The sequence below is a fragment of the Aquarana catesbeiana genome, linkage group LG11 (genome assembly GCF_042186555.1).
Source record: "Aquarana catesbeiana isolate 2022-GZ linkage group LG11, ASM4218655v1, whole genome shotgun sequence".
NCBI lineage: Eukaryota > Metazoa > Chordata > Amphibia > Anura > Ranidae > Aquarana > Aquarana catesbeiana.
The window spans coordinates 265,016,195-265,039,826 of NC_133334.1; the positions used below are offsets into that span (position 1 = coordinate 265,016,195).

Consider the following 23,632-nt stretch of genomic DNA (forward strand, 5'->3'; position numbering starts at 1 on the left):
AAACTGTTAAACTGTTAAAGCACTCAGCCAGGATTTTTTTTTTTTTTTTTTTAACCAGTGTTGTGGTAGAAGAATAGGCAGTAAAACCTTTTATTCCTTGCTTCAGCGGTCTCCCTGCATCTGTGTAACCCCCCCCCCCCCCCCCTCCCTCTCATCTTCAGTGCTGCTGCCAGAGGTCACATCAAGTACAATGCGGCACCAATAGTCTTGTGTTGTACGTTAGCATGGCAATGGCAGGCCGCGGAGCACTGGAAGCTTTCTGGAGCCGTATTACACTAGACTTCAAATTGGATGGGGGGGGTGGGGTGCATTGCAATAGCATTTCAGTGTTGAGGCGTACGTCTCTGAATGCATGCAGTCCCACATGTACTGTAATGCCTGCGTACACACGGTCGGACTTTCCAGCAGGAAAAGTCAGACGGAATCTTTTCATCGGACATTCCGATCGTGTGTGGGCCTCATCGGACTTTTCATTTCGAAAATTCTGACGGACCTAGAAATAGAACATGTTTCAAATCTTTCCGATGGAATCAGTTCCTATCGGTAAAAACGCTTGTCTGTATGCTGTTCCGACGGACCAAAAACGACGCATGCTCTGAAGCAAGTACGAGACGGAAGCTATTGGTTACTCGCTATTGAACTTGATTTTTCTAGTCCCGTCGTACGTGTTGTACGTCACCGCGTTCTAGAGGGTCGGACTTTGGTGTGATCGTGTGTAGGCAAGACAGTTTCAGCGGAACTCTGTCGGAAAAACCTTCAGAGTTCATTCCGACGGAAAAAATGGTTGTGTGTACGCAGCATAACACTTGGAACAGCAAACGGAACGGCCACCGCATATTGCAGCCTGTCATTGATTTTTTGACAGACTGATGGCAGCAGTCTGTACATTGAACCTGAGCCTCCCAGACACCTGGAATAACCAGGCTTTTATGTTGTAGGAGGCAAAACCGACAGTTTGCATTGAGTCCTTACCCTGCACTGTGTTTGCATGGAGGTGACTGGCTTATTCAAGGCAGGGATTTGCTTCCTCCTTGTGTCAAAGCTGTCCATCTCCTGAGTGATGGGGATAATGTAAAAAAAAAAACAGCAGGAGAAGTGTAGGAAGTATAGATCCACAGAATGAGAAAAGCAGAAGCAGGTAGATTTTTTTTTTTTTTTTTTTGTACAGCTTCCTCTCCAGCAAGGAAAACTGAGCGATCACAGTAGTGTCATCCCAAAATCTCACTCTGAACCTCTAGAGACTAGCAGTCAGAGGCAGTAGTGCCTAATGCCGCGTACACACGATCGGGATTTAGGTCGGAAAAAGATATGATGGCTTTTACGACGGGATTCCGCTCAAGCTTGCCTTGCATACACACGGGTCACACAAGTTCGCTGAACTTTCGACCGCCAAGAACGAGGTGACGTACAACACTACGACAAGCTGAGAAAATTAAGTTCAATGCTTCCGAGCATGCGTCGAATTGTTCCCGGCATGCTTAGGAATTTTGCGCGTCAGAATTTTTACAGACAATCGCATTTTCTGATAGGAACTTTTTTCCAACTGAAAAATTGAGAACCTGCTCTCAGTCTTTTGCTGGCTGGAATTCGGCCAGCAAAAGTCCGATGGAGCCTACACACGGTCGCATTTTCCAACCAAAAGCTCCCATCGGTCTTTTGCTGGGCGAATTTCCAATCACGTGTACGCGGCATTAGATCTCACACTACAGATATGCAGCTATGAGGCTATGGAACAGGAGTGTACTGCTATTTTTTATTTCTATTTTTATTTTTGGTAAGAATTCAAGACAAGGAGTTAGCTTTTTTAACCGCTTAAGGACCGCCCCATGTACGTATACTGCGGCAGGGCGACCCTCTAGTGCAAAAACCTGTACGTGATCTCTTCCATCGGCTGGGGGGGGGGTCTGCGCTGGTGCCACGCTGGTGCCGCGCTCCTGATGTGATTGGACACAGCGGGAGCCAATCAGCGGGGCCGGCGGTCGCGATAGCCGCCGGCCACCCACGATTGTTCGCAGGAATGAGAGAGAGAGAGGGAGAGAGAGAGAGATCTGTGATTCCTGCTAATCGGGAACACAGACGTGTCTCTTCCACGAGTCGGTCCGTCCCACACACAGTAAGACAGCACACCCAGGGAACACACTTAACCTTTTAATTGCCCCTGATGTTAACCCCTTTCCTGCTAGTGTCATTAATTGTCAGTGCATTTTTTTTTTTTTTCCCCTAAGGAAAACTGGAAGTGAAGCCTTGGGGCTTCCTACTGTGTATGCGCGAGTCGCGCTGCACATTCTGAATGGTCCCGCTGTCTCCTGGGACCTGTGTGTCTCCCAGAAGGCAGCATAGAGGAGGCACCAAATGTGGCACCAAAGGGGGGGGGGGGGCAGATAAGCGGAGCTTCCACTTTTGGGTGGAACTCCGCTTTAAGGTTTAATTTACCGTTTTGACCAGTGTACCTCCCCGAACCACAAACCCCCAGCCCCCCCCCCCCCCCCCCCTTTTATATTTTTTTTTTTTTTTTTTTTTTTTTCTTGAGCCAATTTCCTTTTATTTCCTTTTTTTTTATGGGCAGGACGTCTTAAAATATTTAAACGCTTTGAAAAAAAAGTGAAGTCATTTTTTTTTATCATTAACAAGTGGGTCAGCTCAGTCTCAGTCTCTTGCTGCTGACTTGCTGGAGCTGCTGGGAGTTGAAGCGTCTTTAATAATTTACTTTTGTTTATGCCAAGGAAAGATCAGTTTTAAGGAGTTCATGTTAGGCTGGTGCCAATATGTCTTCTACCTATGTGTTGGTGGGCATTCTACATTCGAAAGATCTTTTATCTGCTGTCGCACTTTAAAGTGAACCTGTCACGCAACAGGCACATATTTTTGTGCATCGTAGACCAGAGACGGAGATTTTATCGCACTAATGATGATCCGTTAGCTGCAAGTTTTGCTATAATGGTATAGTAGCTCTAGTAATAATGGGATTCAGGGGTTGACGTTGAAGACAAAGCTGAGTTTTTGTCATACAGGGCAAAGTAACAGGTTCACTTTAAAAGGAGGAGTAAAGGTGTGGTGTGTGTGTGTTGTGTGGTGTTTTTTTTTTTGTTTGTTTTTTTGTTTTTTTTTGTTTTTTATTTATATTTTTCCCAGTTTCATACTTACCTAGGTGCCTCTGCACTGAGAACGGGCGATTGAACATCGCTGATGGCTCAGTTCTCTCAGCTCCCCGAGCGGAGAGCTGCAGCCTGTCAGTCAGCATCTCTCCGCTCTACCCCCCCCTCGCACTCACTGGAGCGCTGAGCTGTGGAGGGGCAGAGCAGGCCATCTCAGGCTCTCAGCGGCTCGCCGAGACTGGCATCAGTCCTGGCACTTGGCGGATCCAGACTTTATTGTCGGGATGACGCCGTGCCTGGACTGATTCCTGTGACATCAGCAGAGAGCAGAACTTCAGACCGCTTTCTGCTAAAAACGGGTCACAGTAGTGCAAAACGAATTGCACTCCCATGAACCATAGGAGAAATCCAGCCAAACGAACTCGGGCTGAACTTCTCTTTTTTAATACTGACTGCATCAGCAACACCTTCCTTTTTGCTTCCCCACTGCTGCGCAGAGCTGGGAATGTTGAAAGTCTTGTGAAAGTCATGACTTGGAGCTCATATGGGGCTGAGGAATCTCCCTGCCCCATGTGACAACACTGAACCAATCACTAAGCACTAGTGCTGTCATAGAACAGGAGCTGAGATACAAGTTTGTGCCTAATGTACACTTCATCTGTATTTATCAGGGCAGACTTCCTGATGGTGAGAACAGGTGACCATACCTGCATAATATACAGTGGATATGGAAAAGAATCACCCCCCCCCCCCCCTTTATTATAATCACATTTTGTTGCTTTTGCAGCCTGAAATGAAGACACACCAGTTTTTTGTTTTATCCAGCTGTACTAGTGCAACTTATAACATCCAAGTGAAAGATATAACACCAACAACATGTCAGAAGTAAATTCAAAAATGGAATCACTGAGTTGTAAAAAGGATCACCCCCCCTTGTGTCAGTATTTTGTTGAACCACATTTTGCTTTAATTCCGGCCTTTATTCTGTTGGGATTTGTCTCTACTAACTTTGCACATCTAGACTTTGCAATATTTGCCCGCTCTTCTTTGCAGAACTGCTCAAGTTCAGTTAAATTTGATGGTGACCGTTTGTGGACTGCAGTCTTCAAGTCATTCCACAGATTTTCAATGGGGTTTAAGTCTGGGCTCTGACTAGGCCATGCAAGGACATTCACCTTTTTCTCCTTGAACCACTGTGTGGTCATGTCTGCTGTGTGCTTTGTGCCTTGGGTCATTGTCATGTTGGAAGGGAAACCTTCTTCCCATTGACAACTTTCTGGCAGAGGGCAGCAGATTTTCTTCAAGAATTTGATGGTATTTTGCCCCATCCACTTTTCCTTCTATCCTGACAAGTGCTCCAGTCTCTGCTGCAGAGAAACACCCCCATAACAGGATATTTACCCCCCCCCCCATAACAGGCTATTACCACCTCACCCCCATAGCAGGATATTACCACCCCCCCCCTCCCAAAACAGAATATTACCACCTCCCATAACATTTTTCCTTCTATTCTTACAAATGCTCCAGTCCCTGCTGCAGAGAAACACCCCCATAACAGGATATTTACCCCCCCCCATAACAGGCTATTACCACCTCACCCCCATAGCAGGATATTACCACCACCCCCCCTCCCATAACAGAATATTACCACCTCCCATAACATTTTTCCTTCTATCCTGACAAGTGCTCCAGTCCCTGCTGCAGAGAAACGCCCCCATAACAGGATATTACCACCTCCATGCTTTACTGTAGGAATGGTGTTATTTGGCTGGTGAGCTGTATTGGATTTCCGCCACACACATCGTTTAGTGTTGAGGCCAAATAATTCCATTTTAGTCTCATCTGATCATAACGCCCTTTTCCATGTGGAATCTTCAATGTGTGCATTTAACCACTTCAGACTTGGAAGGTTTTACCCCCTTGCTGACCAGGCCATTTTTTGCGCTACTGCACTGTGTTAATTTAACTGACCATTGCACAGTAGTGCGACGCTGTACCCAAATAAAATTGATGATCGTTTTTTTGTTTTTTGTTTTTTCCCAACAAATAGAGCTTTTCTTTGGTGGTATTTGATCACCTCCTGCGGTTTTTATTTTTTGCGCTATAAACAAAAAAAGAGCTACAATTTTTTGAAAAAACAAACAAACAATATTTTTTACTTTCTGCTATAAAACATCTACAATAACAATATGTAAAAAAAAATCTAATTTCTTCATCAATTTTAGGCCAATATGTATTCTTCTACATATTTTTGGTAAAAAAAATCCCAATAAGCGTATAATGATTGGTTTGCGCAAAAGTTATAACTGCCACAAACTATGGGATATTTTATGGCATTTTTAATTTTTTTTTTTTTTTTTACTCGTAATGGCGGCGATCAGTGATTTTTAGCTGGACTGCTACTGCGGCTGACAAATCGGACCCCTAACTGACTCTTTTGACACTTTTTTGGGAACCGGTGATATTATTACAATGAACAGTGCTACAAATATGCACGGTTACTGTACAAATGACACTGGCAGGAAAGGGGTCAACATCCAGGGCGATCAAAGGGTTAGGGGGTGCTTGCTAACTGTGTGGGGGATGGACTCACTGGATGAAAACGCAAGATCGCGGTGTTCTACCCTGTCAGACCGGGGATCTGCCTTGTTTACATAGGCTGTGTGCTCATTTTTTGCTGTGGACTTTTGTACTGAGCGCACTTCTTTATTTATTTCGGGTACCTATATAGCGCTGTCAAATTACGCAGTGCTTTACATATACGTTGTACATTCACATCAGTCCCTGCCCTCGAGGAGCTTACAATCTAAGGTCCCTAACTCACATTCATACATACACATACTAGGGACAATTTAGACAGGAACCGATTAACTTACCAGCTAGAGCTGCACGGTTCTGGCTAAAATGAGAATCACAATTTTTTTTTTTTTGTTTAGAACAAAGCTCACGATTCTCGCGGTGTAACATCTTTCACATTATACAAAAAAATTGGGCTAACTTTACTGTTTAGTTTTTATTTTTTTATTCATTAAAGTGTTTTTTTTTTTTTTTTGGGTGTTCCAAGTAATTTTCTAGCAGAAAATAATGATTTTTACTTGCTTCAATAAAATTTTTACTTACTTCAATAAATGTCAGAAAAGGTTTGGTCTTTAAATGGTTAGACTTCCTTCATTTACACACCGGAGTTCTTTCCTTTGATAAAAGAATGAAAAGATACTTTTGTTTCTACTTATTTGCGTGTTGTGATAAAACTTGGCAGGCTGCCCGGATTCCCCCCCCCAGCTGTGAGAACTCTCTGCACTTGTTAGAAAGAATCGTGACATGCTGTTTTGAAGATCGGGAAGAGAAAAAGATCGCGATTTTGATTCTTGCTTTCAATAAATAGTTTTTTATTAAAGTTTTTCAGAGAAAATACAGAGTCGTTGATACAGTGCGATTTCGATTCTTAGCGATTTAATCGTGCGGTTCTAATACCAGAATGTCTTTGGAGTGTGGGAGGAAACCGGAGTTGGCGGAGGAAACCCACGCTGGCACAGGGAGAACATGCAAGCTCCAGGCAGGTGGTGCCGTGGTCGGGATTCGACTTCTACACGCCTCCAATAGAAAAGAAAGGGATTGCCGATGATGAGCTTTGTTTGCTTCATGTAGGGAAATACTCAATGGTGCAACAAAACTCTGAACTGTAAAAAGGGGGTTAAAACAACATTTTTGACCTTTTTTCAAAAATGCCTGTTCTCAGATTGAACTGATTGGTTCCTGAATTTTGTATAAATTTGTCGGCCCCTATTTTCTATCATTTTATCATGGCCGGGGGGGGGGGGTGACTACTGTTCTTTAATTGTAAGAAGAACGTGCTGATTGGTTTTATTCCTGCAGGCTTGATTCTGATTCTAATGGAACTATTAAATCGCAAGTTTAATTGCTGACCGCAAAAATCTGTTCACGTGGAAGGAAAGCTTGTCTTCTGCCCATTTCTCTAAGTGATTTTTACTTTTTATTTTTCTTCCCTCTGTGCCATTAGGAGGATGTTTGACGGTACGCTCACTAAGTCAAAATTGAAAACAAAGTCTTGACGTGCATCCAAGCATTTCTGTAGGGCGCTAGTCTATGGCACTCACTCTCACTCTTGTTGGTGATCTTGGAACCCCTGGCATGTGCTATCGGAGAGCTATTCCTAAACCAGCCCACTTTTGGTTCCTTGTTATGAATCACCTGATGTAAATTTTAAAAAATTGGCAGTATCAAAAAGTTTTTATACCACCCAATTGTGGTGGCATTACCAAACCTGGATTAAAAGATTGTGGCTGGAGAGATGGGAAGTGTGGGGGGGGGCGGAAGGGAGGGCCCATTCACAGCAGCAGCTACGTTTAAAATGCAGCCACTGGTGTGAAGTTGAATGAAGGTGGGGCATAACAGCGCACTTTCATTTTTTTCTTTTTTGCAAACTTTATTGAAATATCACAAGTGACTTCCTATTGGGTCACAGCACAGAAAGGTGTGATGCCATGGATTATGTCGCGTTGCGCTGTGCAGTCATGCTGAATGCCGCACTTTTCAGCTGCCGTGGTGTAACAAGGTTTTTTTGTGCCTTGGCTTGCTTTGGGAATGCGTTGTGCAAAGCTTCCCAGCACAATCCCAAAGTGCGACTTAATTTCAGCCGAACACCAACTAGTCTTAAAAATGTCCCCTTTACCGCTCTTGCTTCCTGTGCTGCCTGATGTGTAAAAATAAAAATGTGTATACTTACCTATTTTTAGTCCAGTCCAGTCACGTGATCCCCTGTGTTAGTAATCAGCGGCTGCAAGGGAGAGGAGGGAGCTCTCAACGACGTCTTGGAATTCCAGGGTCCGTGACGTCACCCATACACTAACTAGACTTAAAAATGTCCCCTCACCTGCCTGCTACCTATGCTGCCAAACCGGTCTAAAAAAGTTGTTTATACTTAACTTTTTTAAGTCCAGTCCGGTCATGTGATCCCCTGTGTTAGTGAGCAGAAGCTGCAAGGGAGAGGAGGGAGCTCTCAACAACAGCTGGGAATTCTGGGAGCCGTGACCTCACTCCTTAGACCAGGGGTAGGCAACCTCGGCCCTCCAGCTGTGGTGAAACTACAAATCCCATGAGGCATTGCAAGACCCTGACAATCACAGGCATGACTCCTAGAGCCAGAGGCTTGATGGGATTTGTAGTTTCACCACAGCTGGAGTGCCGAGGTTGCCTACCCTTGCCTTAGACCAACACTAACTAGTCTTTAAAATGTCCCCTCACCCCTCACCCCTCCTCTTACCTATGCTACCTGACCTGTCTAAAAAAGATGTTGGGTACTTGCCAATTTTTTTTTTGGTCCAGTCCGGTCATGTGACCCCCTGCGTTAGTGAGTGGCAGTTCCCTGATCCTGATTTTGATGTGTAATTGTGTTTTTTTTTTTTTTTTGGTAGAATGTTCTATAGCAGTAATACTTCACATGGAATGCCCCTGAAGAAAGGACTCTATACCGGTCCTGAAACGCGTCGGGCTCAATACTGAAGGAACTGTATTTACATGATCCTATTCTGCTCTGTTTTTATGTATTTGCATTGGTGATGTATGCACCACACCTTTTTTATACTAATACATTTTTATTTTCTCATATTCTGATAATCGTCAGTTGCCCTTAAAGTCCCATAGTACTTTCATTGGGGGGGGGTACTCTTTATTTACGATTAAGAGAGGAGGGAGCTCATAACAGCTGGGATTTAAAAAGGTCCCTCATCCCTCCTGCTACAGATCTTCTTCTTTTTTTTTTTTTTTTTTTTTCACTGAAAGCAGGATATGAAGCAGGAGGGGGAGGGGACTTTTTTTTTTTTTTTTTATTTGGACTATTTTTAGTGTTGGGCTGGAATTCTACTTTAAAGCAGAACTCCAGCCCTCCACGTCTTGCACAGTTATACAGGCTCATTTCCTGTCCTTGGAGTAGTCATACATGGCTTGTTTTCTCTTGTTCAGCCCATTGGCTGAATGAGGGAAAATCAAATGATTCCGTCATCTATTCTGCCAGGTATTGCATTCTAACAGCTGCAGCACCCATTGCTGCCTGAACTGTGACTGCTTCTGATTGGGCGCACCCACTGTTCCGCCAGGAATTTTCTACCTGGCTCGTGTGTGTTTTTTTTTTTTTTTTTTTTTTTTTTTTTTTTTTTTGGGGGGGGGGGGGGGGGGGGGGTTGCCGACAGGGCCACCCACAGTTTTTGAGCAATTCAGCAGATTAGGCCAAAATGAAAGCCCTGTTCAGGCAGCTTAAAGTGGGAGTAAGCTCCCACCTATAGGTAAGTCTATAATAAGGCTTACTTATAGATACAGTAAATATATCTCCTAAACGTGCGCCGTTTAGGAAATATTTACTTTGGATGCAGCTGGTGATGTCACCGGCACATGCACTCTGAAGGAAAGGCATACCTGTGCCTTTTCTTTAGAGCCGTAGACCGCGCCGTCATCGCCAGCTTGGCCATTCATATTGCTGAAGCCCGCGAACCCGGATGAAAGACCTGGTGAAGATGGAAGCGCGGTGACAGTGTGCCACTGGAGGAATTCATTTTCAGTCAGGCAAGTCATAAAGCGCTAGTATGCCATGCATACTAGCACATAATGACGTAAACTGCCCGGTGTGTGTGTATATGTGTGTATGTATGTATGTATGTGTATGTGTGTATATATATATATATATATATATATATATATATATATATATATATATATATATATATATATATATATATATATATATATATATATATATATATATATATATATAAATATATTCCATTTTTATTCAGTTTACTACCGCTTTGATTTAACTGCCCACTGTAGGCCAATTAAGTTTAGTTCACACTGGTGACGGAGGGTTGATAATCCGCGTTTGACCGAACCTCCAAACTTACACAGTGGATTGTCAGAGGGGTAAGTTCACATTGGCTCGGCTGCAGTGCAGCAATTTCAACGCGTTGAGTGAGAGTTTGCACTGTCCAGTTAATGGGCCCGTGCAAAAATCAGGAGCTAAACATTGCTATGGCGGTTGCGGCACAGTTTTTAATGGGAAAATCCCCATTGGGACTGGAAAATAGGTGTGCAAAAGCCAACAGTATTCCCACCCGAATCCCTTTTTAAACTTGCTGTCAGCTGCTCCCTGAAAAGCAATCCACTGTCGATCACTTTTCCATGTGAAAGAGGTTTGAGGGTTTGCAATTTACTTTCACTGGATAATTTCCCTCGGTTGCTGCAGAATTACACTTTCATTTTATTCGGAAGCCAGGGCGTCCCAGCTGCACCCGCGCGGACACTTAAGAGGCTTACAGCTAGTTATTTGTCATGTGTAATCTCCTGTTCGGAAACAAAAGGCAGATGAACCAAATAACCTGCTTCCCCTGCGGCCATCTGGACGGTGAAATGTGAGCAGCGAATGCGCCAGCCTCAGATTTTCCTCTTTTTCCTTATTATAAGAATAACGGCAGATTTGTCCTACAAATGTTTTTTTGCTATTTGCAGAGCAAGATTTTTTATTTTATGTTTTATTTTTTGCCCCTCTCCGACAGGAGATTCTCCGTTGTCGTCAGACGTCTTGGATCCAATAATTCACTTTGGAGTCCAGTTCTGGTTGGCCTTGGACCGATTGCGTTGGCTGCTCTGGCAAAGACCGATTGCGTTGGCTGCTATGGGCTGTGTTGCCTAGAACAGTGATTATTTCATAAATGTACTTTTAGGCTCGGTTCACACCAGTGCGTGTTGTTGTTGTTTTTTTCTTTGGGGGTTTTTTTCATGTTTTTTGCAGAAACGCAGGACATTATTTTAACACGCGTTGCTATGGAACACGTTTACATAAGTGCATTTTGTGCCTCTGTGTTTTCGGAAAAGGTCAAGGACTTTTTTAAATGCGAAACAATTTTTTTTTTTTTTTTTTGTTTTTTTTTTTTAATAGACTTTAATAAATCTACATGGTTACACTTAATGAAGGTACAACATTTAGCAACTCACATGGTTGATGATTAAAAGAGGCACATCTAGATTTGCAGGCTTCCGGGGTAAAGCTGTCCACATAGACCAGACATCACTAAATGGCGGACCGTGGTCCGGATCCGGCCAGGCCGCTGTCCTGCCATTTAGGAGCCTGATCAGCTGCCCTCACGGCTGTCCTCCTTATGGAGTTATCTGCAGCAGGACAGCTGTGCATGGGCGTCAGGAGGATATCTGAGGCAGTACAGTACGGATGGAGGGCGGTAGCTGCCAAGTTAACAAGCAGGTGATTGGTTGCTAGCAACCAATCACAAGCTGGTTACCAGGAAAAGTTGTGCAACTCCCTCCCTCCTTCCAGAGCTGTCCGGCCGCCGATGTCCTCTCCTGCCCCCCCTGGGACCATGCAGAACTGTCCTGCCGCCAATGTCAGCTATAGATGTATAGAATGTAAAAGGAGGGGGGGTTGAGGACAGGAATGTAAAAGGAGGGGGGGGTGAGGACAGGAATGTAAAAGGAGGAGGGGGTGAGGACAGGAATGTAAAAGGAGGGGGGGGGGTGAGGACAGGAATGTAAAGAGGGGGGGGGGGGGTGAGGACAGGAATGTAAAAGGAGGGGGGGGGGGTGAGGACAGGAATGTAAAAGAGGGGGGTAAGGACAGGAATGTAAAAGAGGGGGGGTAAGGATAGGAATGTAAAAGAGGAGGGGTAAGGACAGGAATGTAAAAGAGGAGGGGTAAGGACAGGAATGTAAAAGAGGGGGGGTAAGGACAGGAATGTAAAAGAGGGGGGGTAAGGACAGGAATGTAAAAGAGGGGGGGTAAGGACAGGAATGTAAAAGAGGGGGGGTAAGGACAGGAATGTAAAAGAGGGGGGGTAAGGACAGGAATGTAAAAGAGGGGGGGTAAGGACAGGAATGTAAAAGAGGGGGGGTAAGGACAGGAATGTAAAAGATGGGGGGGTAAGGACAGGAATGTAAAAGATGGGGGGGTAAGGACAGGAATGTAAAAGATGGGGGGGTAAGGACAGGAATGTAAAAGATGGGGGGGTAAGGACAGGAATGTAAAAGATGGGGGGGTAAGGACAGGAATGTAAAAGGGGGGGGGGGTGAGGACAGGAATGGAAAAGGGGGGGGGTGAGGACAGGAATGGAAAAGGGGGGGGGGGGTGAGGACAGGAATGGAAAAGGGGGGGTGAGGACAGGAATGGAAAAGGGGGGGTGGGGTGAGGACAGGAATGTGAAGGAGGTGCGAGGTGATATAAAGGGGGAATGAGGTAGCAATGTAAAGGGGGGGTGGGGACAGGAATGTGAAGGGGGTGATACAAAGTGTGTGTGTGGGGGGGGTTGTGAAGACAGTGATGTGAGGGGGTGATATGAAGGGGGCTGAGGACAGTAATGTGAAGGTGGGGGCAAGATAAAGGGGGCAGAGAATGGGGAGGTGATGTTAATGAGGGAGTGAAATGAGGGGGGGGTTGAAGACGCTGCTGTAAAGGGGGTGATGTGAGGGAGGTTGTGATGTGCAGGGGCCTACGAACACTGTTCTGATGTGAAGGATCTGAGGCTAGCTTTATATCACTGCTACTTGTGTTCTGTGTGTAGGCTGTTTTACATGCAGAAACACAGAAAAGAAAGGCCCAGACCCTTTTTTTTTAAATTGCAGTACACCAAGCTAATTTGCCGGTCACGAAAATGTGCAGTGTTTGCCCGATGCTTCAAGGTGCCATTAGGAATCAAACATGCGATTCGGAGCTCCGCTGGAAGAAAATTTTAGTGACTGGACCTCTGTGAATTTTAATTCAATACCCGACATAGACCATCCTCCGCACTGCTGTCAGTCTGCAGTCGTGACCGGGAAGACTACCCTGCAGTAGAGCGATCTGAAAGCGAGGCTTGAACCGCTTGTGGAGCGCAGCGTGGAAGTGATGGCGGTGAGGAGGATGGTCCATGTGGACAGCTTTTCCCCGGATGCCTGCATACTTAGATGTGCCTCTTTTAATCATCAACCATGTGAGTTGCTAAATGTTGTACCTTCATTAAATGTAACCATATTGCTACACTTAGAGGCGCCTCTCTTCTCTTTTATACTCAGTTGTGACGCTACTTGTATATCAAGTCAAAATTTATTGAAAAATTTTGCTTGTCTTGCAAAACGCTCTCAAACCAAGTTAGTCTCAAACCAAGGTTTTTCTGTAATTTCTTTTTTAGCGCGATTTGCAATTTTTAATCTGCCCAACAACAAATTTTGCCAAAAAAAGACCCAGCCAAAATCACAGTTAAAAAAACGCACTGCAGAAATACTCAAAGGCAAACTGTTAAGGTGTAAATGGAGCCTCAAGGCCTTATTCACACAAGTGTAGTGTAGTGTAGTGTAGTGTATGCCTGTGCGCTGTGTTTGCCTGAAATGGGATGCACATTCAGGCAGGCATTGTCATTCATTTTAACTTGAATGCAGTGGCTGCATGAATATAACCTCTGCTCCCAATCTGACAGCCTTGTAGGTGCAGGTGAACAACCCTAACCGCACACCGTCTGCATTCAGCCATGCACCCGCACCCTCACATGGCTGTCAAATGGGGAGCAGCGGTTGCGTCAGGGCAGCCGCTGAGTCCCATTTGACATGAAAGGGATTGCCAGCACTGGGATACATGAAACACCTGTGCATCCCTGTGCAAGCAAACACAGCCCTCTCACAGGTGTACCTTTTTTAGTAAGCCCATTCGAACGAGGCCTGAAGGTTTTTGTTTCAGGCAGTATTAAACCCAAAAGCAAACATTTTATTATATTGCAGCTAGCTAATTCTTGGATGTAGTGGCTGCATTAGTTTTCTTCTTTTAGGCTTTCTTTCTTCCATTTTCATCTTGTGATCCAGCCAATAAGTCTGATTGTTTGTTTGTTTTTTTTTAAACAAGCTCTCCAGTAGAATGTATCAGTTTACAGAGACGAGCAAACCATTTGACACTAAAAGTTGTGCTTACAATGATCAGCTTTTATTCATTCATGTAAAATCTTTATCCCAAAAGAAACAAAACTGTTTGCTGTAACTTCTTATAAAGTGTAAGGTGGAGTTTGGCTTCCATTTTTTTAGTGTATTTATATCTGCTAGTAAACCTAACACCCCCCCCCCCAGACACCACAGTTCTGCTGTGCCCCCTGTGTTCCTTCATCCAGAGTGGGGGGGCATTCTATTACAGGAGGTGTGTTTACTGGTAAGATCACCAGGTGAAAACAGAGGGGGAAAAGCCAAAGAAAAGAAAAAGAATGCAGCCACCACATCTAATGATTGGCAAGCTGTATTATTGGGTTTGGATTTAATACCGCTTTCATTTTAGTACCAGGTTGGACCCCCTTTTGGCTTCATTCTTCTTGGCATAGATCGAGCAAGGTGTTGGAAACGTTCCTCAGAGATTTTGCTCCATAGTGACATGATAGTATCACGCGGTTGCTGCAGATTTGTCGGCTGCACATCCATGATGTGAACCTCCCATTCCACAAAATCCCAAAGGTGCTCTATTGGATGAGATCTGGTGAGTGTGGTGCTCTATTGGTTGAGATCTGGTGAGTGTGGTGCTCTATTGGTTGAGATCTGGTGAGTGTGGTGCTCTATTGGATGAGATCTGGTGAGTGTGGTGCTCTATTGGATGAGATCTGGTGAGTGTGGAGGCCATTGGAGTACAGTGACCTCATTGTCCAGTGGTGAGATGATCTGAGCTTTGTGACATGGTGCATTATCCTGCTGGAAGGAGCCCTCAGAAGATGGGGACACTGTAGTCATGAAGGGATGGACATGGTCAGCAACAATACTCCGGTAGGCCGCGGTGTTTTAATCGATGCTCAATTGGTACTCAGGGGCCCAAAGTGTGCCAAGAAAATATCCCCCCCCCCCCCCACACCATTACATCACCACCACCAGCCTGAACCGGTGATACAAGGCAGGATGGATCCATGCTTTCGTGTTGTTTACGCCAAATTCTGACCCGACCATCTGAATGTTGCAGCTGAAATCGAGACTCATCAGACCAGACAATGTTTTTCCAACCTTCTATTGTCCAATTTTGGTGATCCTGTGCGATTTGTAGCCTCAGTTTCCTGTTAGCTGACAGGAGTGGCACCCAGTGTGGTCTTCTGCTGCTGTAACCCATCTGCTTCAAGGTTCCATGTGTTGTGCGTTCAGAGATGGTATTCTGCATACCTTGGTTGTGACAAGTGGTTATTTGCGTTACTGTTGCCTTTCTATCGTCTCACACAAGTCTGCCCATTCTCCTCTGACCTCTGACATCAGCAAGGCATTTTCTTCCACACAACTGCCGCTCACTGGATATTTTCTCCTTTTTTTTTTTTTTGGACCATTCTCTGTAAACCCGAGAGATGGTTGTGTGTGAAAATCCCAGAAATACTCAGACCGGCCCGTCTGGCACCAATAATGTCACTGAAATCCCCTTTCTTTCCCATTCTGATGCTCAGTTTGAACTTCAGCAAGTCATCTTCACCACGTCTAGATGCCTAAATGCATTGAGTTGCTGCCATGTGATTGGCTGATTAGCAATGTGTGTTATCAAGCAATTGAACAGGTGTACCTAATAATAAAGTGGCCAATGAGTGTATAGGTACATAGCAGCAACAAAAAAATTTGTTGCAGATCAAATTTAAAAGGTTCACTTAATTACCCCCCCCTTTTTTTTCTTTCCTTCCCTACCGCACCCCTCCTATTTGGCCACAGAAGGCTCCTGTTCTGCCCCATGTGACTGCGCCTTTTGATGATTATTCCCTCAGGCGGCCGGATCTATCACATGGGATGAGAAGAGTCCTCCGCTCTGTGTAAGCTTTCACACATTGGGGACTTGAAGGAAGGTAAATATAAGCAGCTGGAAAGGTGGGGGGGGGGGGGGGGATTTAAAGTAACACTAAACGATATCCTTATTTATCAAATAATCCATACCCATCCACTACTTAAAGTAATTATTTACCTGTTTTTATAAGTCACTGCCAGCCCCTCTATTAGAGGCTGGCATAGCACACTATGTAAGTTGTTTTAAAAAAAAAAAAAACGAGCGTTCTAAATACCGAATGTCAGCTGTCTTCAGGCCGGTCACATGACTCGCGGCTGCTTTACAGCTCCGATGGATGGCTTCTGCGGGAGGGGATGTGATCTCCCTCTGACGTCAGCCGGGGGAGATCACGTGGCCGCTCGTCCCCTCCCGTAGAAGCTCTGTGTTGTAGCTGTAAAGTGGCCGCGAGTCACGTGACCGGCCTGAAGACAGTTTAAAATCGGTACTTAGAACGCTCTTTTTTTTTTTTTTTTTTGTTTGTTTTTTTCAGGAATAGTGGCAGGGGGGCGGAGACAGACACACAGAGGGAGCTGACCGTCAGGAAGGAGGGGGGGAGAGAGGAGAGCAGAGGGGACACAGCGTATGATGGAGGGACGCACTCTGACCACAGGGGTCAGGGCTCAGTAGCCCTGATTTTCGTGGTCAGTATAAAGGGGATACAGGAAGTGGCAGTTTCAGGGAGGTTTTTTTTTTTACTGTTTAGAGGGGGGGCAGATTACACAGCACAAGCACTTTAACACAAAAAAAACAAAAACATTTTAATAGTCCTGTAATTTATTATTCATGAAACCGTTTCTTACGGTCTTTTTTCCTCCTCAATTGTTTGGATCCAGCAGAGCATGTTAGTTGCGGCCAAGTACACTGCTCTTTTTTTTAGGTTAAAGAGGAGCTCCAGTCCTCCCCCCCCAAAAAAAAATTTAAGTAGCTGCTGACTTTTAATATAAGGACAGGGATCCAGCGATGTCCTCGCCTGAGCAATTCTTCAATCGGCTTTGGGTAAGCCGGTTTCCTACTGCGCATGCACGAGTTGTGCTGCACTTTGTAAATGGTCCTGCAGTCCTCTGAGACCTGTGATGTGTCCCAGAAGGCTGCGGGGGGAAAGGAGGGGACCGAACATCCTCGTAGATAAATGTGGCGATCTAACCCAGAAGTGGAAGGTACCTGTCAAAATCGGGTAACCCCCCCCCCCCCCCAAAAAAGAGGGTGGGATGCAAACAAGTAGAACACATGAATAGAATAGGGATGAGTCCGATGTTTGCCTGTTCACCGAATAGCGAACAATTTTGGTATTCACGGCAAATTCGAAAGCCGCGGAATACCCTTTAAAAGTCTATGGGAGAAATCAAAAGTGCTCATTTTAAAGGCTTATATGCATGGTATTGTCATAAAAAGTGTTTGGGGACCCGTGTCCTGCCCCAGGGGACATGGATCAGTTAAAAAAAAAGTTTTAAAAACAGACGTTTTTTCGGGAGCAGTGATTTTAATGATGCTTAAAGTGAAACAATAAAAGTGTAATATTCCTTTAAATTTCGTACCGGGGGTGTCTATAGTATGCCTGTAAAGTCTGAGAGCAAAATAACATTTCTAAAGGAGAAAAAGTCATTTAAAACTACTCGCGGCTATAATGAATTGTCGGGCCTGGTATGGAATTTGGGGGGACCCGCACGCAATTTTTTTTTCTTTAAATTTTGGTTTGGGGTTCCCCTTAATATTCACACCAGACCCAAAGGGACAGGTAATGGACTTGGGGGGATCCCATGCCGTTTTTTTTTCAATGACTTCTTTTATCTGTATTGCCGGGACCGACAATTCATTATAGCCACGAGTAGTTTTAAATTACTTTTTTGTATTGATACATGTCCCCTGGGGCAGGACCCGGGTCCCCAAACACTTTTTATGACAATAACTTGCATATAAGCCTTAAAAATTCGAGCTTTCGATTATTCATGTTCGTGTCCCATAGACTTTAACGCTGTTCACGTGTTAAACAAATTTTTGGCCTGTTCGCATGTTCTGCTGCGAACCAAACCGGTGGGGGGTGTTCGGCTCATCCCTAGAATAGAATATATTTCTAGAATATCACTTTTATAGTGATTATAAAGGCAGAATGTTTTATACCTTAATGCATTCTATACTTTAGGGTAAAAAACCTTCTGCAAGCAGCTCCAGCCCCCTTCTTATACATACCTTCTGAGCCCAATCTTGATCCAGCGGTGTGCCCAAGAGCAGCTCTCTCTCTCTCTCTCTCTCTCTCTCTCTCTCTCTCTCTCTCTCTCTTTCTCTCTCTTCTCTCTCTCTCTCTCTCTCTCTCTCTCTCTCTCTCTCTCTCTTCTCTCTTTCTCTCTTTCTCTCTTTCTCTCTTTCTCTCTTTCTCTCTTTCTCTCTTTCTCTCTCTCTCTCTCTCGTCCTGCTACTGTCAATCGCAGCCAGTGAGGAGGGAGCAGGTGGGTGGGGCTGCGACGCACTGTGTGTCGAAAATGTAACTGTTAAATCGAAGGGTTTAGCTCCGCTTTAGACAGATTTGCAATAAAGTGGTGTTTCCCCCATAGATTGCAGTGGCAGTTGCCAGGAAGATGAGATCTATAATTCTCGCCGGGTTGTCTGGTTTTCCTCTTTCTCTATGCAAAGGGAGAATCTCTCTCTGTGTAAACAGAGCAGAAATCAATGTCCAGTCTGATACATAAATCAGTAACTGCTGTTTTTCTTCCTGAGTGTTTGAAAGGTCTCAGAGGTGCATGCTGGGAGCTGACTGTGGCGTGTCGGAGTGTCCGTGTGTGACGATAGGACCTTCCATGTAATGCTGTTTCTGTCCAACTCTGTGCTCAAGACAGCTTTTCCTGATGGGAAAAGGTGATTGAAAAGTGGTAATCAATAAGGTCTGCCGATCACGCCTAATGGTTTTAAATAGGGTTGCACCGATACTAGTATCGGTGCTGATACCGAGTATTTGCACAAGTATCGGTACTCGTGCAAACGCACCGATACCTCAAACCGATACTTTCAGGCTCGGCTCTTTTGAACTGTCAGCGGGTCTCCCCGGTGCTAAAGTGGTTGTAAACTCTCCAAAGCAACTTTAGCACATTGTACTCCTCATAAATAAACCTATTGATTGCTGCCTGTGAAATTCTTCTCGTTTCAATTGCTTGCAGTCCATCCCGTAAAGTTTGATTACATCACGGCACTTGCGCTTTCCGTCCTGCGTTTTCACGGCACATCGCTGTGTTCTGTTTCCCCCATCCACAGCATAACATTAACGAGCGTTCCGCTGTCTACGGCCACAGCTTTGCACACTCGCGAGATTGGGCATTCATCTTTCTGATTCTCCCTTGTGACTGTGTGACGTTACAGGGGGGAGGTAAACCGCCCTGGTAAACTGACTCCTATAGCGGCAATTACCTTGAGAAAAGAGGCTTGGATAATAATCGATTTGCGCATGCGCAAGATTATAGTAAGGTAATCTAGGAAGGGCGGAAATGACATCCAAAGATCAGTCAGAAACCGTACTCATGATGACGCTGCCGAATCCCTGAAGAATGTTTTTTTTGTTTTTTTTTTTTTTTTTTTTTTTTTTTTTTACAAACTACTAAAAAACAATAAGTAAACAGCGATTATGTATACTATGCAAGGATTGCAAATTCGTTTTCATATCACATTAGATAAAAATCGCGATTAGGAGTGCAGAGTTTACTTCCTCTTTAAAGAAGTCGGTAATTGGAGCTGTAAAAAAAAAAAACAAGCAGCTAGCAATGTTTATTACCAACATTGCTCAGCCCTGAAACACTAAAATAAAAAGAAACATTGATTCTTTTTGTATATTTCTGATTCTTCATCTGAAGATCAAAGGTCATGAGCAAATCCCTTCCTCTGTTTAACCCCTTAATAACCCTTAATTTACTCTAATCAGCCTTAATTAACTCTCCCTATTCTCCTCCGTTTAATTTATTATTTTCCTGCTTATTTTTTTCTTTTGTTCACGTCTATTTTATAAACGATAAACAATTTAAACTTTTTTTTGTTTTCTTTGTTGGTGAATATTTTTACACATATATATACACACATTTCACAATGAAAAGGCGCTAAATAAAAAAAAAAATCAATTTATTTAATTTGTAAATAACTTTTCAATGCTTTGTACCATTGCTGACAGCTGAAGTGAAAACAAAACAGTTGCGGTAGGTATCAGAAACTGGTATCAGAGAGTACTTTTTTTTTTTTTTTTTTTAAGTATCGGTACTCGTACTCCTTCTGTGTCTATATATTTTAATTATAAATGGGGGGGGGGGGGGGGGGGGGGGCTTGCTTCCTGATTAGCTGTGCTGTGGTTGCACTTTACTGGTTCTTCTCACATGCAAGTCTGTAGGTCATCGATTTGTATGTGCTACATAACATTTCTTAGGTTGGGTTTATCAGCAGAACAGCCAGGCTGCTAGCATTTTCAGAGGAGCTGGGCAATAGCTGCTTTCATGTTTTGCTTATGACTGGTTTCTTTTAAAGTGGCGTTCACCCATTTTTGTGGGGGGAGTGGGTGCTTGTTTTGAGTGGGACTTCCTGCTTCCTCCTAGGTGACTCCTCCTCTCCCTCTCGGCAATCTTCCTGGGACACGTGACAGGTCCCAGAAGATTGCCTGTCCACTGGAGAGAGCGCAGAGCAACTCGCGCCCAGCTGTGAAGCCGCAAGCTGTCACAGTTTTAATGGAGGTGCCAGGGAGAGGAGCGAGGCTTTGGGTGGCCGCATCGCTGGACCGTGGAACACTGATCATCATTTTAATGACAGCTGTAGATTTTAAATAATTGAAAAATTGCTTTTGAAATGACTTGACCGTGTTTAGGGCTCATTCAGACAGCAGATTAGTGCCGTCCTCCATACAGAGCCACTGGCAGACGTGTGGTGTGCATTCACTGGGGAGCTGCATGCAGGTAGCCCATAGAAGTGGATGCACAGAGAGTGCCAGCATGGACACAATCGTTATGTCAAAGTTTGACATGCGGACAGGAGCGGGTGCACAGATCCAAACGCAGAGGCTCTGCATTCGGATCTTTGCACCCGCTCGTATGTCAGACTTTGATGTGCGATTGCATCCATTGTTTTGCTTTAATAGGAAAGCAGAGGGACTTGCAGGAACACAAGGGATTTCACATAAAGGAAGCAATACAAAGAGAACAGGAGACTTTTTCATACAAGTACATGGTACAGCAGGCTCATATCAGGAATATGAAATGTTGGGTTGACATGCTCTTTAACTTGGGTCATAGATTTAGTGTCATCCCCAGGTAACATTACTGTTTTTAGACTTTCTTCATGATGGAGTTGCCTTCCAGGATCTTCCAGGCTGCTACTTGCTTCTCAGAGTCCTGTTAAAGACATTCGCCTTTGTGTTCTTAGCACATGGCTGTGTTTAAGTCCTTTTTCCCATCCCCCTATACTTCCTGTAGCATCACTGCTTGCCCTGAGCTTGTGAACCAGTCCAACAAGTTCATAAGCTTATGACTAAGGGAAGCCTAGTTTCTGAAAACAATAAATGTAACTAAAATGCATCATTCTTTTATTTATGCTATAAAATCGCTAAAATAGCCATAGCAACACAGCCAGGGCTGCGTGTGCATTCACTTCTATGGGCTGCCTGGACACAGTCGCATTTCAAAGTTTGATGCGCGGGCAGGAGCGAGTACACAGATCTGAACGCAGAGCCTTGCATGTCAAAAGTTGGAAATGCGAATGTGTCCGTGCAGGCACTGCATGTGCATCCACTTCCATGGGCTGCCTGCACGCAGTCATGAGGTGGATGCGCTTGCACAGCAGCTCTGCATGGAGGACAGCACTAATCTGTCATCTGGTTGAGCCCCCTAAAGATTAGGAGAAGTTTTAGTGACTGGGTTTATAGCTACATTCATTTTTATTTTTATTTTTCCAGGTGTCACAGAGTTCACCGTCCAGGAAGTTTCCATTTTCTGTACATTTACATACGTAGACCTAATGGAGCCATCATGAGCACAGCGACCTCGCCGCTCCGGAACGCCTTGCGGAACTGACATCCTTATGGCTATGTATGATGAGGATATTCTGAACAACGCTTTCTACTTGGCGATCCACAAGCAGAGGCCCGACCTTATCAACAAGGTTGCAGAAGTTCACGGCATTGTAAGTGTGCGCCATCGCGTTCGTTCTTCCCACTGCGGTGAGCAGCGACAATGTCTCTGCTGAGCCTCCTAATTAAACCTGTCATGTTTCTTAATTAGACGTGTTATGTGAAATTATATGTTGTACGTTTATGATGAATGTCACAGTTGCCCTTTAAATCTGGAGATAATTAAAATTCCCACCATGCGTCATTACTCCACACAGCGGGTAAGCAATGGTCAGAGAGCAGTTACTTCCTGTTGCAATGATTTTTTTTGTTTTGTTTTTTGTGTTTTTTAGCTCCTCTAAAAAAAAAAAAAACTGACGTTGGTAAATGTTAAAATTATTTGTTTACTTCTGGGTAGATTATATACTATGTGTGTGTTATTTAAAAAAAAAAAAAAATATATATATATATATATATATATATATATATATATATATATATATATATAATATATAATTATTATATTCGACTTTCTCAATAATATTGTGAATTTTAAATAGCGCAGACCCGATTTAAAAATCGCAGATCACCACCATTACTAATAAAAAAAATAAATAAATAAAAATGATAGTAAAAAGGCCATAAATATTTCCCCTATTTTGTAGACGCTATAACTTCTGCGCAAACCAATCAATATACGCTTATTGCAATTTTTATTACCAAAAATATGTAGAAGAATACATATCGGCCTAAACTGAGGAAGATTTTTGCTTTTTTATTTTTATCTTTTTCAATATCATTGCTCTTTTTTTCTTTTTCTTTTTCTTTTTCTTTTCTTTTCCTTTCCTTTCCTTTCCTTTCCTTTCCTTTCCTTTCCTTTCCTTTCCTTTCCTTTCCTTTCCTTTCCTTTCCTTTCCTTTCCTTTCCTTTCCTTTCCTTTCCTTTCCTTTCCTTTCCTTTTCTTTTCTTTTCTTTTCTTTTCTTTTCTTTTCTTTTCTTTTCTTTCTGCCCTTGTGTGAACGGAGGCTTCTTTTTAACTTTCCGCATGTGCACCCAAGACTCCTGGATCCAGAGAAGTAGATGGCAGGTCATGTGCATTCAGTCGCAACTTGGTGTGCAGCCAGGCAGCATAAGCAACAGAGGACATAGAGCAGCAAAGGGACAAGAGTCCTGCCGGCGGAGGTTTCTGGTACCAAGGAAAGGTTGAGGTCTGGAGGTGACCTTGCCACAGCATCCGGTTCACTAGGTATCTGGGTAAATCACGGCAAGGCAAATGATGTGGAGGGCCAATATGGCACCAGAAAAAGGGGCTCCTTTGTCAAGGCAGGCAGAGAGGAGGACTAATGCATCAGCAGGGAACTGTTGGGAATTGGCTAAAATGCTCCATTTGGACACTTTAGTCTTTATGTAGATCGTTAAAGTGGTTGTAAACCCGAGAAAAAAAAACAAAAAACAAACCCTGTAAGACAAAAGCATAATGGGCTAGTAGGCATTGCCTACTAGCTCATTATGAAACGTTTCCCTTAGATCGAAGCTGTTGCAGCAGTCCTGGCACACCGCTGTGACTGGCGACATGTTTCCCCGGAGGCATTTGCAGTACCTACAGGTAAGCCTTATTATAGGCATACCTGTAGGTACAAGTGGTGTAACAGGGTTTACAACCACTTT

General features: G+C 44.0%; 1 protein-coding gene across 1 annotated transcript in view; it reads left to right on the top strand.

The window, feature by feature from the left end:
* ANKRD27 (ankyrin repeat domain 27) overlaps positions 1–23,632 on the top strand; it is a 105,989-nt gene that overhangs the window by 18,059 nt on the left and 64,298 nt on the right. The window contains 1 exon segment of the mRNA XM_073605799.1: positions 21,812–22,038. Within this exon segment, the coding sequence (XP_073461900.1) occupies positions 21,937–22,038 (102 nt within the window). The 5' untranslated portion in view covers positions 21,812–21,936.